General features: G+C 35.5%; 2 protein-coding genes and 2 long non-coding RNA genes across 11 annotated transcripts in view; 2 read left to right on the top strand and 2 right to left on the bottom strand.

Annotated features, from left to right (window-relative positions):
- The window catches only part of LOC104703295 (myb family transcription factor APL), a 2,861-nt gene extending 1,742 nt beyond the window's left edge, over positions 1 to 1,119 (top strand). The window contains exon 7 of one of the 2 annotated variants that reach the window (XM_010419301.2): positions 402 to 1,119. In XM_010419301.2, coding sequence (XP_010417603.1) covers positions 402 to 827 — 426 coding nt within the window. In that variant the 3' untranslated portion in view covers positions 828 to 1,119. Of the gene's footprint in view, positions 1 to 179 lie in introns of both variants that reach the window. The other variant, XM_010419302.2, reaches the window with a different exon arrangement.
- Positions 3,963 to 4,580, top strand: LOC104703292. The gene is made up of 2 exons (XR_754154.2): positions 3,963 to 4,262; positions 4,354 to 4,580. It is a non-coding gene; the product is annotated as an uncharacterized LOC104703292 (long non-coding RNA).
- On the bottom strand, positions 4,484 to 12,586 carry LOC104703293. Of its 7 annotated transcripts, none has more exons than XR_002032856.1 (28): positions 12,458 to 12,586; positions 12,253 to 12,345; positions 12,116 to 12,168; positions 11,717 to 11,895; positions 11,403 to 11,614; positions 11,231 to 11,291; positions 11,061 to 11,148; positions 10,896 to 10,979; positions 10,761 to 10,810; positions 10,591 to 10,667; positions 10,106 to 10,314; positions 9,897 to 10,018; positions 9,702 to 9,795; positions 9,553 to 9,608; positions 9,408 to 9,463; positions 9,269 to 9,312; positions 9,087 to 9,176; positions 8,930 to 9,012; positions 8,703 to 8,814; positions 8,558 to 8,608; positions 8,390 to 8,432; positions 8,208 to 8,280; positions 7,971 to 8,042; positions 7,810 to 7,884; positions 6,544 to 6,619; positions 6,380 to 6,441; positions 6,235 to 6,285; positions 4,484 to 6,155 (listed from the first exon to the last, which is right to left on the bottom strand). It is a non-coding gene; the product is annotated as an uncharacterized LOC104703293 (long non-coding RNA). The 7 variants fall into 7 exon arrangements; XR_002032852.1 differs by having other exon boundaries at positions 4,484 to 6,285; positions 10,106 to 10,168; positions 10,249 to 10,314; XR_002032853.1 differs by having other exon boundaries at positions 4,484 to 6,285; positions 9,897 to 9,992; positions 10,100 to 10,314.
- LOC104705082 lies at positions 13,960 to 16,479 on the bottom strand (the record flags this gene model as incomplete). The annotated part of the gene is made up of 3 exons (XM_010421072.1): positions 13,960 to 14,608; positions 15,509 to 15,868; positions 16,303 to 16,479. Coding segments are annotated over 3 exons (1,077 nt in total), but the record flags the coding sequence as incomplete, so codon positions are not given.

The raw sequence follows: 16,479 nt of genomic DNA, 5'->3' as shown, positions 1-16,479 counted from the left end.
GAGCAACAACTCACACCAGGTTGATATTTGATCAGGATGCAAATGGAAGTGCAAAGAAGGTTGCACGAACAGCTAGAGGTAATTAATTAACATATCTATATTCTGTGATACCTCAACTCTTACTAAGTCAATTTCTATATTCATCGTTATAAATGTTGCATTTTAATTTGTTTAATTAGGTGCAGAGACATCTACAACTGAGGATTGAAGCACAGGGAAAGTACATGCAATCTATATTGGAGAGAGCTTGCCAAACCCTAGCCGGTGAGAACATGGCAGCCGCCAACGCAGCAGCCGCCGTCGGAGGAGGATACAAAAGTAATTTAGGAAGTTCGAGTCTTTCAGCAGCGGTAGGCCCACCTCCTCATCCTCTTAGTTTCCCTCCGTTTCAAGACCTAAACATCTATGGGAACACAACCGACCAAGTCCTCGACCATCATAGCTTCCATCATCAAAACATAGAGAACCATTTCACGGCCAACAATGCTGCAGATACCAATATTTACTTGGGGAAGAAGCGACCTAACCCTAATTTTGGTAACGATGTAAGGAAAGGACTAATGATGTGGTCTGATCAAGATCACGATCTTGCCGCTAACCAACCGATCGATGATGAGCATCGAATTCAGATACAGATGGCTACACATGTCTCCACCGATTTGGATTCTTTGTCGGAGATCTACGAACGGAAATCAGGTCTATCAGGTGATGAAGGGAATAATGGTGGGAAATTACTGGAAAGGCCATCGCCTCGAAGATCACCATTGAGCCCTATGATGAACCCTAATGGTGGATTAATACAAGGAAGAAACTCTCCATTTGGCTGATACAATAATTAATTTTAATATATGTGATGCATGGGTACGTAAGAGAGATATATATTTTGTCATTGTGAGTTTGAAGTAGGGGTTTAGAGATGAGACAAAACAAACAAACAAAAAACAAAACTATAAACTTTGTTATGTTTATGGGATTAGTTTTGCTCGTGTTTTAATCTGTACGGGAACTATTTAGTATTGCTGTTCTTACAATATTTAGGGTCTATGTATTTTGTACTTATTTGTTACTTATTTATAGTCGTGTTTGATTATTGATCTTTAATTACATTATTGTTACTCACAGGGGTCAGCAGTACAATGGCCGAATAATTCTATGATTTTGTTATTCTTTTACCGCTCGTAAATTTTAATTACCTAAATTTGTATAGTTAACTATTTTCATATTCTATGTTTGATAGCATCTTTTTTTTGTTTTTTTTTTGCCTATCTTATTATAAATTAATAAGTAATTTTTATAATAAATCCGCAGTTTTATTTCGTATGTACATACTTGTACGATATTCATATTTGACAGTTTGCCAATTAGAGCTATGCCTATAAAATGTGAATGTACGTACCAAAATATATATCTACATACGGATATATGTTAAACCAGTATATATGTAGTATATTACGTACATATAAGATGCCTTGACTAGTGTAAAAATCTCATGCATGAACGTAACTGTTTATAGGACAAATAATGGACATTTATGGGTAAGAGATTGATCATGTTTCAAGGCAAGTACGATATTTTAAAGCTTTTGAAGGGCCCTTTGCTTTTTCATGAGTTAGTTATTTCTATCTCAAGTTAGTTTGTACTTGATGCCTTATATATGATTACGCTAGAATGGGATATCTGCATCGGGAAACTAAATTTTCAAATCAAACTTGGAAGAAAAAAAATAAAGTGTGTGGTAAAAAATTCATAAGTGAATAAGAAAAAGAAAGGACAGCGCAAGTTATATAATGATGATGATCCCCATCAAAGCAAAAGGTTTTTAGGGTTTTGGGAAAACCACATGCAAACAGCAAAAAAAGCTGTAAACTTTGATTCAAATGTATATATAGTCACTTGATTTTGTACGATACTATATATACATATATGTATGCATTTATAGCTGCATCAAAACTATATATACATGCAAGTGTAAGTAAGTGTGTATGTAGAGATTGATAGCTACAAGATCCTTTTCAAAAGAAAATAAAAGAAGTTGTCATAAGAGAAATTAACCGACACTGAGTATCTATCTTTCCTTCCGTATATGTCTTTGTTCTTTATTCTTTTATTTCTTTTCTGCTTCATATGACCACTAATTAATTAGGACATATATATATTTATATACAAAAAGAAATTTAATACACTAATTCATTATTCTTAATTGAATTCGCAGGAGCTTAATTATTTGAATTTGTATAAAGTACTTGTCTGTCATGCAGTGAGTTTATTTTAATTAAACAGCTAGCCTCTTGCATTTCTTTTATAAAAAAAAGAAAAAAAAAATCAGAAATTTTTTGCTTTGTTAACGACTGATTTAGTCATAACTTCGTAGAAAATTACGGCTTACCTATTTTATTGATCAACTTTGTTGGTTCGAGAGAGAGAGAGAGAAAATATAAAGATGATCCTGGTCATCACTGCAAGTTGGCAAGTAAAAGAGAAAGCTCTCTCAGTCTCTCTCACTCACTCTCACTCTCTCAAAAAGCTGAGAAAAACAAAAGGCAAAAAGAGGATTGAAGAAGAAGAAGAAGGAGAAGCATAGAGATATAAACGCACTCCCATGTATGCACTTCTCGAGGAAGCTTCTCTTCTCCTTTTACGTACGCCCCCACACAAATTCCCTCTAATTACGTTCCTCTGTTTTTTTCTTCTATTTTATTAATACTTAGATTTGAACCCATCTTTAATTCATCCCTTCATCCGAATTTTTTTATTTTACATTTCGTATATGTTTTATAAGATTTTATCTGTACTAATAGAAACATATTTATCTTACCCTCTAGTTGTTGTGGTCACATGATCCCTTTTGTCATTTCCGGTACGTTACATATATAGATTTAATTTCAGTGAGGCTAGGAGGAATGATATTAAAAGATCAATACCAATTACCAATATATAGAACATCAACTTCTGTCAATAAAATATATAAATAATAAATATCGTTTGATTCATTTTTTTAAGAATAAAATAAGATATAACTAAAATTAATTACTAGTTAGGGATACAATAGAAATATCATATACTCTAATGAATTAGTAGTAGAATGTTATAAAAAGAAAGATAAGGAATTAGTAGTAGTTATGGTTCAATAATCAATGTCTTTGTGAAGATGCATGCATTAAAGTGGATCTGAAATGACGATAATGATGCAGGTTTGGTGAATATTCATTCATTCACAATAAAATCACACCTACCACAAGTTAATTATTATAACTATTCTGTGCTTTAATATATTTATATCCCATCTGAACATCTCATTCTGTTATCTTTTTTTTTTTGTCTCGCATTTCACATGCATAAACGTGCATGTGATCGTAGCTTTACTTGTATATCATTATTTTAAAATAGGCTAATAATAAAGTTAATGTTTGTACACATATCATATGGTAATTATTATGGTTGTTAAGCAAACTAAAGTACGTATAATAAATAAATAAAAGTAATAAAGGTAACGGTCTTGGATGGTCTATGCACATTCTTCCATACAAATCCTCTGTAGGCACCTCATTACGACCTCGACCTTGGATTCCATTATCCTCCCTTACTTCTTCTGTTTTTCAAAAAAAAAAAGAAGAAGAAGAAGAAGATAATATACTTCTTTTTGATATTCTATATCTTTGAAAATGATACTTTATTTTTGGTATGTGTTGATGTAGAATGCTCTCTTAACAAAGTACATTCCCCAAGAATCTTTTTTTTGTCGTCCTTTCTTTCTCTAGTATAATTTTCCATTAGTTGTAAGTTTTAACCTATTTCCCAACAAAGTTTCATATACTATTTATACATTTTTATTAGGGAAAGAAAGAAAGAAAAACCCAAGCATTAATATTTATTACCTTTCGAAGAAAACAACACAATTAAAAAAAAAAACAGGAAAAAGCCCATATTTGCATCGATTCGTCTACGCTGAAGAATGACACTAACTTATGACGCTCACACACCCATTAGAAGACTGGGCTTCTAATAATATAATGCCCATTAGAAAGATAAGTCCATTAAGAATGTTTATATATTCTCCCTCGTTCGCATTTCCAAGTCAGCCCATATATATTGCTGGATTTTCTTTAACGCATACAGTAAGAAATAAATTAGTCTCTGTCAATTTACCCAATCATTGGGTGAATTGTCTTTTTGCAGGTCAGTCAGTAGGCAGGAATCAAAAGAATGAGAAATCATCTACAAGTCATTTTGTGTTTACTTTGCGGATTCCAGGTGTTAATTAGGTAAGTAATTAATGTCTTTGCCATCTGGAATTGGTTCTTGCCTTGAAGACTTTCTTTCTTACCTTTTATCAACACATCTGTCCTCTATCAGAGAACTGAACTACAGGTGCAAGGTGTTCTCAACCTAATCGATCTTGCTGGAAGCGAGAGGCTATCAGAGAGTGGGGGAACCGGAAAGCAACTGAAGGAGACACATGTTTCTTGTTGTTTCAAACATAGTCTTTCCAAGCTATTGGCTTCAACATTATATTTCTTGTAGACCGTGAATGAATTCCACACTAGAATGATAAAATTTCACTATGGTATTTAGCCATTGAAGCACCGTGGAAATTAGTAAAACATTTGTTCCTCTAAGAGAGAAAAAACAAAAATCCAACAACTTGTTGAACCCGATTCTTTTTTTCTCCAACATATGGAATCGACCTCTTCACCAGAAGTAAGGAGGTGATGTTCTCGATTTCCACTGATTAACCTGGGAGCATCCGTAAGAAGAATCCATAAACATTAAGCCTCGCCTCGCCTGGAACCCATTAAAAAAAAGTCTACAGAAAACCCTTTTAATATATGTACATGTACTACTAGGCACTAGGACACCATAAATTCCCCAGAATCACAACATTCATTCCAAGTTTCCAACCAAATTCTCTTAATGCCAAGACATCTGATGCCGCGCTTACCATCAACAACGCTAACACACATACACCATGACCAACACTAACAACTAGTGTGGAAGAACCAACAAAAAAATCTACAGAGCTTCAACCATTCTGGCCAACTAATCCCCCGAGACCATTTAATAGAAAAGTGACAAAACTCAAAAGAACATTCAACTTAACCTTGTCTTGCTGGAAATATAGACCAACAGTGGGCAGCATAAGACAATGCAACAAAAAGTCAACAGCGTCAGATCAAAGAAAAAAAAGATGTCCTTGTAAAATCAGAAACAAGGAAGAGAGGATGGGAAACCGTCAATTGAGACGTGAGGCAACCCTGAGGAGGTGGAAGCTCAGTTTTCTTGAATACCCAGTAAAATATAACAATGTGAAGTAACTCAAAAACAGTGACACAACAATCACAAGCCAAAGAAACCTAAGAATCAAACCACATAAGAATAGTAGCTCATACCCTGAATCCACCAGAGATGAAAGCTCTAAGTTTCATCCCTATTGGGACAACCACGCAGAAGCTTGAAACTTTTAGTTTATGCTTCCTCGGCAATCTACACTAGAAGTAACAAACATAGAAAACCACCTCACAAACTCATGATGTAAAGATACAGGGGAGTGTAGGCAAGCAGGACGAATCAGAACCTCCACTATGTAACATCCAAACTCCTATGCAAAATACTGACTTCATCTCCAGCAGAAGTGATTAGCATTAAACATAGAATATGCAGACTACGAAATCAGAAAGGCATAAACAGATACGGGGAAGGAAAACAGATCACATAACGAAAACAGAAAAGACAAAAAAACACAACATGTATCTATATAAAAGGAGAATTCTTCCTTTGCGCCCATATTAACATACCTATATTGAAGGGAAGTAATTCATATAAAGAGAATCTACAATCACAAGCATATGTAATTAGGATTATAAAAAATAAACTAGGAATAGATGCAGCACACCAAAATGGATATAGAAATAAGAGACCAAGTAGTATACTGAAATATCTATGATAAAGACTTAGTAGAAGATCAGGCCTAAGAAAAAATGCGTGCATAGATAGGAAGATGAGAAACATTATTGTTGACGGGAAACATCCAATGAAAAGTACCAATCATGTGAAACTCAATAAGGGAAACACACTTCAAAATCCAGAAAGGATGAATCAACAGATTGCAGAACATCCAAGCAGCTTTCTGCATAAGAGTAGCTCAGACTTGAACAGCCCTAAAAGACTTGAAGATGCTCAATACCGAAACTATTTTGGTAAACATAACCATCATGAAAAGAACAAAAAAATACTTACAAACCCATTTAAAAGGAACTTATGATCATCTCTCATCTGACTACGAGTAGACTGCAAAGATTGGAGTATAGTGATTGATGAAAAAAATCCTGGAAAACAGAATAAACGTACATAGCAGAAATAATAACAAAAAGGAAACGTATACCAAATGAGATCAGTCCTTGAGGCAACCAGTGAGCAACTCAAGCCTCTTGAATACCCAATAAACTATAACAATCAGATGTAAATCACAAAATAGAATGAGGTGTAACAACCACACGGCATAGATACCCAAGAATCAAACTACAGGAAAAAAGTAGCTCATGAAACCTGAATCAACCAATGATGGAAGCTCCAAGTTGTAGACTTGATTAACAAAACTCCCGATGCACAAATACATGGAAACCTAAGCAAACAGGTCAAAACAAAACCTCTAATTTCATCATCCAAGAATATGAATTCATATAGAAAGAGAAAACACCATGCCAAGCAGAAGTGATAAGCCTATAAACCATATAAAAAAAAGCAGATCATAAAATCAGAAAGATAAGGGGGAGAAAAACTAGTCAATTCTCCAAGGAAAAGGGAAGAAACCTCCAAGGAGGTTACAAAGAAGACTGTAGATTAAAAGCCATCCTTCGCAAAAAATAATTCAAAATAGAACTAGCCTCCTCTATATCCTCACCATACCTAGAAGGGGAGAACTTCACAGAAATGCCAACATCACTAGGAAGATCAACAACATTACCTGAAACATCTAATAACAAGCCAAATCATGTTGAAAACTCCCCGATGGCCCAGTTCAAAATTCAGGAAGCCAAGACATAAGAACAAATACTAGGCAAAAGGACAACATTTACAAAGTTCAATACAAATACTACATAAAAGGACAAAGCATAAGAACAAACCTGTTTAGGAGAAATTTATGATCTCTTTCATGTGTACACAGAAGAAAAACAAGAACTGAGAGTGAAGTAATTGGTGAAGAAAATCTGGGAAACACAGACACAGAGGAACAATCATACCTCACCAACAAATAGTCAATATATCAAATAAAACAATGTATAGATGCGAAGTAACCAGAAACACTGAATTATACACAAGCGATCCTTCCCTCCCAATATGCTTTGAACCTAGTTTCTACAATCTAAATCGAAAATTACTCAAAAAATTAGGAAACAAAAACATCTAATATGGAAATTAAAAACCCTAAACATACAACAAAGGGAGTAACAGGAAACCACGAGATCAAAGACATCTTTCAATATAAACCGAGCAGAATAGAACTAGCCTCCTCAATATAGACCTATAAAGAAAGGTAGCACTTTACATAAAACCACCGTAACAAGCATGTGAGAGTAGGATCAGAGACAGACACTTACAATAGATGTAGCATGAAAGATAACACCAACAAAGATAAAGACAAAAACAAAGCAGAGCTATGTTACGAACAACATATAGAAAGTATACCAACAAAAGCAAGAGAATCTGGAAAACATAATAAGACACAGGAGATCAAATCATTCGTCACCAACAATAGCGATCATTAGGGAAAAAAAAGAAGAATAAGATGTAAAACGAGATATCAGAAGAAACCTGCCTAAACAGATGATGATAAACGAGAAGATAAGATTCAACAGAGCAGTCCCAGTGCCTCGACTCGACGACGATCTGCATCAAACAGAGATAGAGAGAGAGAGAGATAAGTTTCGATTATATACAAAAGGGAAAGAGGAACGCAAACCTGAATAAACCACCTTGTGCATCAGGGGAGCTCAGACTTAGCAGACTCCCTTTGGAATTTCTCAGCAGCTCTACATCTACATATCCTTCAGTCACAAGAAAATTCATCACCACAGTGTTCATATCATCAACTACTGTCATCTTTAAAATAAAATAACGTTTAGTAATATCAAGTGGTGAAACTGTTCACTTGAGTCTTACTCTAAAGTCTAAACATGGAGCGAGCCCAGATTTGTAAACACAAAACACACCTGATTCAACTTCCAGTTTTATCGCTGCAGTGGTGGCAGAACCCATTGTCTCACAAGTAGATAGCCTCCGCACCTGCACATCAACTTTTTGTCATGCTATATAGTAGAAAGGATAAACGAATCAAATATTGATCCCTCCCATAAAAGAAGAAAGATTGAGAGAGATTGTATAACAACCATACCAAAGCCTTATCTGCCATCATTTTCCTTACTGAATAGGCAAGGCTGAAACAAAACAAAATAGAAGAAAAATAACATATTATCAGCAAAGAGAAGAAAACTTTTCAATATGAAAATACCACACGAAAGTAGCGAAAGGGTCGGGTATAGCCAAGATAGGAAACACATACGTTAACAGCCAATGGAAGACCCTCAGGAACTGCCACTTCGACAATTGTAACCTGCAGCAATAGCCAAGTATTAGTATTTTTAGAAAATTAAAGATTTTTACTGCCAGCTCCGTATCAGACTAAGATGTTTAACTAGGACAGATACCGCTACGGTAACAACTTTGATCACATTGACATCAACTACATGACCAGTTTTTGTCTTTCCTTTAACAAATTGACGACCTCCACCTACATCTTTAGTGTGACCGGTGAAATATCTGAAACAAAACGGACAACGTACAGAGATTTTTGCATCATGTCAGGTAGGATTGTTCTCACGAATTGATGACGATATGGCTGAGTTCCAAAATAATAACCAGTAAAGATCCATACCGAGTCGGAAGAATCACTAGCACAGTAGCAGCGAATGCCAAGTCAATGGAACCAATAAAGGTAGCTACCCCAATTAAGCGCACCTGGTTCAAAAGTCAAAGATTAGCTTAATAGTTTAAATTAAATGATTGTATTAGCAATGTTCTAAAAAAATGACCTGCAAGGGAGTTTCTTCACCATTGTCTTCAGAAATTCAGGCTATCAGCAATCCCCAAGTCATTGACTCCAAGTCTCCAACATCAGTAACCTTGCAATAAGAAAAGAGCATACATATAACAGCTATCTCCTGAGATATCAGTTCTACTATGGACCAAGGAAAAAAATAGTGAGAAATCCTACCAGTATAACACCATTTCCATCTGCCAAGGGTCTTCTTTGTTAACCTAGCAAGAAAAGGGAAATCGACTGTTAGGGGAGTTATAACAAAGCGGAACGAGAAAGTCAACAATTTCACCATGATAGGAAACAAGAAACACACACGATTTTGTTCTCTCCAGTCATCCTCCCAAGTATTAGCACTCCATCTGCAGGAACCTAAAGATAAATATTAATCTCGATTAGACACCTACTTGGTAGTATATATGGACAAAACCAAAATGAAAAGGAGAGGATAGATCACCCACCTGATTCCGAAAGAAACCATCAAAGTGAGATCATGGCAAGAATCCGAAAGAAACCTCTGTGATGAAAAACAAAGAAAAACCAACACACCATATGAGACTGCGAGCAGGGAAAACCTAAGCAACACAGAATAAATAACAAATCTTCATACCAGAAACCATGTCTTGCGCTTTAGCAAATCATCATCATTATCTCCACTGATGCCTTTCTCTGGTAGTCCTAAGCAAATATGACAATCCTTGAGGCTGATGCAACAACAAAAACACGCATACCAAATTTAGCTAGGGACAAGAGATAAAGAATAACCAGACATACATAATACGCACGCCTCATGACTGTAACTTACCCCCTCCATATTGTGATCCTATGAAAACAATATGACAAGCTGTTCAGGAGTAATTCCAAAATCTCCTCAGCCAGACGTTGTTGGGTTCTCACCAACCTGAGAGAAAAAAAAAGAAAAAAAACCTGCATCAAAGAGAGAGAAGATATCGCTGGTTAGAAAGACCAATAAAAAAAAAATCCAACAGAGGAAAGGATCAATCAAACCATCACCGAAATATCTTAGTACCCTCCTCCTCAATCAAAAATCGATCAATAGTATTATCCTTCCACAATCTGGATTAACATGAATAGAAAAGTGAAAAATCAGAAGCGAATAAGAAGTTCGGATCAATAATTCGATATAGAAATCAAACCCTAGAAGAAGGTGAAATTGCAGAATCGAAAGAGATGATCTGATAATGATTCGCTTCCAAAAACATCTGCAAGACAGAAGAAGAAACGTAAGTAAGGTAACAAAAACCAGAGGAAGAACACATAAGAATCGTAAGTAAGAAAACAAAAATTAGAGGAAAAAGAAGACCCCTGAAGAAGAAGTAGCGTAAAGACAGAACAGAGAGAACACAACAATCCATCAAAGCCACCACCGAGTGCTCAAAGGATCGATCCACATAAAAAAAAAGAGCATACATATAACAGCTATCTCCTGAGATATCAGTTCTACTATGGAACAAGAACAAAATAGTGAGAAATCCTACCAACATAACACCATTTCCATATGCCACTTTACAGCCAGAAAATACGAATGGGTCCTTGTTAGATAGTCTTTGTTAACCTAGCAAGAAAAGGGATGTCAGACTGTTAGGGGAGTTATACCAAAGTCGAGAAAGTCAACAATTTCACTATGATAGGAAACAAGAAAACAAACCATTTTGCTCTCTCCAGTCATGCAAATATTAGCACTCAATCCGCAGGAACCTAGAGATAAATATTAATTTCGATTAGACACATGATATTATATATGGACAAAAACATAATGAAAAGGAGAGAATGGATCACCCACCTGATTGCCAATGTCGAGAGGTATGACATAACCCACCACAATGTTATAGATTGAGATTTTCACTCGTCTTCCACCTCTTGTCACCTGTGCAGCAATCAACACAGGTTTAATGTGTGTGACAAAGGATGGAACAAGAAAAAGAGTGTTGAGGGAGAAAAAACTTACATTGGTGCAAATATATACCTCCAGATGTATGTTCTCTATTCATCATTCAGGTTATGAGGCTGGAGAGGCTGTTTGGAGTCACTGAGAGCTGCAGAAGAGAAGAAAGCATCAGAACAACACTAAGAGAAATGATCAAATTTCACATATAAAGTGAAACAAGTTAAAATTACCTGTGACAAGAATCACTGCAAAGGCAATGCCCCCTCCATCATACCATCCTTCTTTGATACCCTGTGGATATTTGTTTCCAAATAGGCAAATATTATGTAAGACAAAGGTTAAATTGCAGTTGACATTACACTTGTGAAAGTGGAAAGAGCCAGATTCTAATTAATTACATACCTCTGTATTTTATCCCAAGTGCTAAAGACGCTACTGCAGAAACCCTTTCCCTTTCGTGGGAGGATGGGTGTTTGAACCATAAATGGTGTTGCGCTTTAAGCAAGTCGTCATCATGTCCACCGAAACCTTTCTCAGGTAGTCTTGAGAAAAATTGACAATCCTTGAGCCTGATGCAACAAAACCGATTGTGGCTCCAATCAAAATATCTAATCCTGTCAATACAAAAAGTATTGCATCAAGATTCAATTTTTCCAAAAACTCATCATCAATGAACATAAAAGAAACAAGAACGGACTCATAAGAATCTAAATTACCATAACTACGTCGTCTTCTTCAAGCTGATTAACAAAAAGTATTCACCGAGAATATTAAATCAAACACACCAACAAAACAGAGGTCAGAAAAACTCAAAAAACAAGAATCATAAAAAGGATACTTTTGGTTGGTCCAGACTCCCTTTGGAATTTCTCAGTAGCTTCTACACTCCAAGAACCTGCGAGACGAAGAAACTTACTTGGAGAATAAAACAAATATCAGAGACGTGTTAAGAGGAAGAAGATGTATCCCAAAGAAGACAAAACGATCCATCGAAACCATCACCGAGCGATCATGAAAGCATAATAGATAAAAAAAACAAAGAAGAGACGTAACAGAGAGAAACAACAACAATCCATGGAAACAATCACCGAGTGATCGATCAGTCAAACCATCACCTTCGATAGATCTCCTCAATCACCGATCGATCATAGATAGTATCCTCCACAATCTAAAACAATAATAAAACGACAAGTGAATAACATGAATAGAAAAGTGAAAATTCTCAGAAGCGAATACTAAGTTCAGATCAAACCTGACGAGAAGACAAAACCAATTTAGAAAATCAAACCCTAGAAATTTCAGAGTCGAAAGCGATAATTAGGTCATAATACGCTTCCAAAAACACCTGCTAAGAAGACAGAAGAAACGTGTAAGTAAGGAAAAAAAAAAACAGGGACTGAAGACACTGATGCAATTTTAGAAACCAAACCCTAGAAAAAAAAAGAAAAATCAATTACCAATGAGAACCCAGAAGTAGGAACGACGATGATCGATTCAGAAAATCTCAAAGACGCACGCGTTTAGAAGAATTATCACCCCTTCACTAGCTAACGCGTTAGCACTTCGCAGAGGGAAACAACAAAGAAGAGAAGTAGATGTGGCTAGGTGACGATAAAGAAAGAGTAGGGGTCAGTATTTATAGATAAGGTTTTAGAAGAAATTGACGGTCATGATTTGATCTTATGTGAGATTTCAATGGTTTAGATTAAACTTCAGCTTTTCCTTTTCCTATTTCCTATTTTCAATTTGAGAGTCCGGCTTCTAATTTCCTTTTTGCTACTATCTTAGATTGTTTTTCCCTCTTTTCTCCACTATATATTTTAAAAATGTTTTCGCCTGAATATTTTCACACACTCCCCTAATTCTTACCAAAATTTGTATTAATATTCTTTTGCTATTTTTTGGCAGGCCCAAAAAAAAAAAATCTTTTGCTATTTTTTTAATTACTTGTTCACCAGGACCAGGCCCAGGCCCAACTAGAAATATCAAAATGTTTTTGGGCCTGAATTATGTCACCCACACTGAATCTTTAATAAAAAAAGAGTTCGATAAACAAAAGATTAAGGGATTCTCCACATTTTAAGTGATTTGTGTGAAATTTATAAATTCTATGTTATTTAATCATGGATTTTAAAAAATCTATTAAAATCCACTGTTATTGAACTGATAATTTAAAAATCTACTTTAAAATCCATTAAAATCCATTGTTATTGAACTGATGATTTAAAAATCTACTTTAAAATCCACTGTTATTCAAAACAGTTTTGTGGATTAGGATTTTAATAATTATTAGGATTCTGGAGGATTTGTTTAGTTAAAAATATAGAAATCCAAATCTCATGGTTTTAGGTTGGATTTGAAAGAATTTTACAGAAAATCATATGAACTTCTCTAAAATCTATCAAAATTCTAAATTTCCTAAATCCCATCAAATTCTCCAAAATCATGGTTTGAATACACTCCCTAAGCCAAATTACAATATTATTCCTTTTTCTTCTTTTTTTTTTTTTTTGTAAATATGGTTGATTTGGTTACTTTAGTAGTCAGATTAGTGTGTGATTGAACAGCGATACAAAGAAAAGAAAAATGCACATGGATTGATTTTCCCAATTCGGTAATTATACACCTCTTCTCAATACAATTCTCTAGAAATGTAAAGAACAACCAAAAAAAGGTAGAATAATTTTGAAAGAAGTACAAATAAGTCTTTTTTTTTTTCTGGTCACCTCTTCTCAATACAATTCTCTAGAAATGTAAAGAACAACCAAAAAAAGGTAGAATAATTTTGAAAGAAGTACAAATAAGTCTTTTTTTTTTCTGGTCACACAGTACAGTAGTACATACAATAAGTCATTATCTTTTCTTTTTACATCACAGAAACACATGGATTTTTGTTAAACCAATATTAGACTTCGTCATTATCTTACAAAGTTACAAGTTACAAACCCAAATTACAACAAAAAAAAAACCATGGATTTTTAGATATATTTTTTTAATAAAACAAAACATGTACATACATATACCATCACCAACTAACCCACCAATATTAAGTAAGTCCAAAATAATAATTATCGCGAATTAACATTACTGTTAATATTATTATTATTATAATTAGTATCTTCAAAAATATCGGCGGGAGGAATAAAGGAGTCCAACGAAAGACCCGGCACATCGAAAACGACGTCGTCTATCCTCCAAATCTCCTCCATCCTCGTCCTGCTATACTGCAACGACGTCTCTCCGAATCGGAACACCGTCGCCACGGCGCGTCCGCAATGCGCGATAGCTACTCCGTCGACGTCACGGTAATCCCCGATGCTAGTTCCGATTGTCGTCTCCCAGTAAACCGCCTCGTCCTCAGGCGAGATCGTGATAACCCTAGTCAGATGCGAGTCCTCTAAATACACCAAGAGACCGCTCTTTTGGCAGAAGTATCCGTACAGTGCGTGGCGTATAACTTCCGCCGGAGCTCCGGCGTCGTTCCGTTCAATCAACGAGTCACGATCCGCGGAGACTTTGAGGACGAAACAGTCATCATCGCCGATTCTTCGCTCGCCTAAGCATTGGGCCTTTGCGAATAGGCTTGCTGTGGTTTTTGGGTCCAAGCCCTGTAGCCCATCACAAAAGCAAACGTGTTTATTAGTAAAACTTAAATTAATATTCATAATAATTTATACTATTACTACTACTAATTAAAAATATATATATTCAAGAAAATTGTGTCCGGCAAATATTCGTTGGTGTCTGAACGACAAGAACAATAAAGCAAAAGATTTAAAAGAAAAAAAAAAAGATAAAGCGAAAGACAAACTTTGATAATCCCAAGAAGTTCCCCCCACTTTGAATGTAAGATCGTATTCATGATGAAGCATATTCATTACATACGGTTTCATTCATACTAGTATTAGTATTACTATAATATTTTCACTACAATTTAGTTTCACCATCTTTTTATAATACTATTAGAAATATAAATATAACCCCCCCAAACAATAATAATCTAGGACAAAAACCTCATACCTTACTAAATAAGTAAAATTTCAACATTAGCAACACATTTCGTAAATAGTAAGTACGGATTAATCTTAAAGAGTTAAAGAACAAGAAACCAAATCTAACGACTCAGGAAACAGATGACGTCACGTGACAGGAAAGGAGAGACCACGTGCGGTGGTGGGAGAGTCAAGAGTGGTGGGTAAATGGAATGAGGGGTTTGGTTTGATTTTGAAGTTTCAAGAGAAAGCAAGAGAAAAGAGGAGACAGCTTCTCCATCACTTGTCAGGTTAGTATATTTTTAATTTCTTTTTCTCATTAGCTTTGGTTTCTTATTGGACAGCGACCACTCTTTTTCCTTCCACGTCCTTATCTCTCGGACAATCTCGTTACGTCATCTTTCTCCTTTTGCCAAGCATTATGCAATTATTTGCTTCTAAATCCTAGTTTAATTGTTTTTTTTTTTCTGAAACTAAAGTTAGGTTTTGTGGTATTTTAAAATATGAAATTATTACCTGGATTAGGCGTCGAAGTGGACGTTGAGGGCCTTTAGCTGCGTGAGTGCCGAGCCATGGCGTATGGCGCCAAACGGTTTTACCGTCTGACCCGGAGATGAGTTTAGTACCACCGAGAACAAGCTCGAGAGACCACATTCCAGGTTGCATCTGCCACAATACAAAGCAACCACTATCTCCGCTCCGACCGCTTCCACCGCCGCCTAGTGTCTTCACGCTTTTTCCGGCGGCGATCTCCGTCTCACAGCAACTCATTTTCATTGTCCCCGTCGCGTACATGTTCTTGGCCGCCTTCGCTTTCTTTAGACATCCCGTCGCCGCCAAGTATTGTTGTATTATATAATGCGCCGTCGACGTCTCCTGTATTTTATTTGTATGTATAACTAATTAACAATCTTAATGATATATATATACCTAACATTATACTAAGTACTTTGTAGTTTGCATAATCAAATGGGGAAAAAATAATATTGGTTACCGTGATGTTTTAAGAGTTTATCATGGTTATTTCATATAATTTTTGGCCCCAAAATAACATTATTGAACCTTTGAACATTTTTTTCAACCAATCTTATCTCAAAGGACAACTATTCAAACGACTTTTTCTCCAATTCAAAGAATTAACCGACCGTATGAGATTTCCACTCAACTATATATACTTGTTCTATTAGCTTTTTTAGATTGTGTTATATATTTAAAGAAAAATATTTGATTAAGAAACACAAATAAAAGCTGTGCATTGTAAATAAATAGAAACATAAACCAAAAGATAGATTAAATAGTAATACACTCACAAATGGGACATTCTTGATTTGGAAAGAACCAAGAAGAGGATCATCGGAAAATAGGTCGGAGACGAGAACGGATATTGGAGCAAGAGGACAACCCAAGACCCCGAGCAAGAGCCTCAAGTCTTGTCCCTTGGCCGGGACGTCATAACTGTTGCAAAGTGGTTGGACCGAAGGAGATGA

Source organism: Camelina sativa, chromosome 7 (assembly GCF_000633955.1).
Source record: "Camelina sativa cultivar DH55 chromosome 7, Cs, whole genome shotgun sequence".
Lineage (NCBI taxonomy): Eukaryota > Viridiplantae > Streptophyta > Magnoliopsida > Brassicales > Brassicaceae > Camelina > Camelina sativa.
This window is presented reverse-complemented; position numbering and strand designations above follow the sequence as displayed.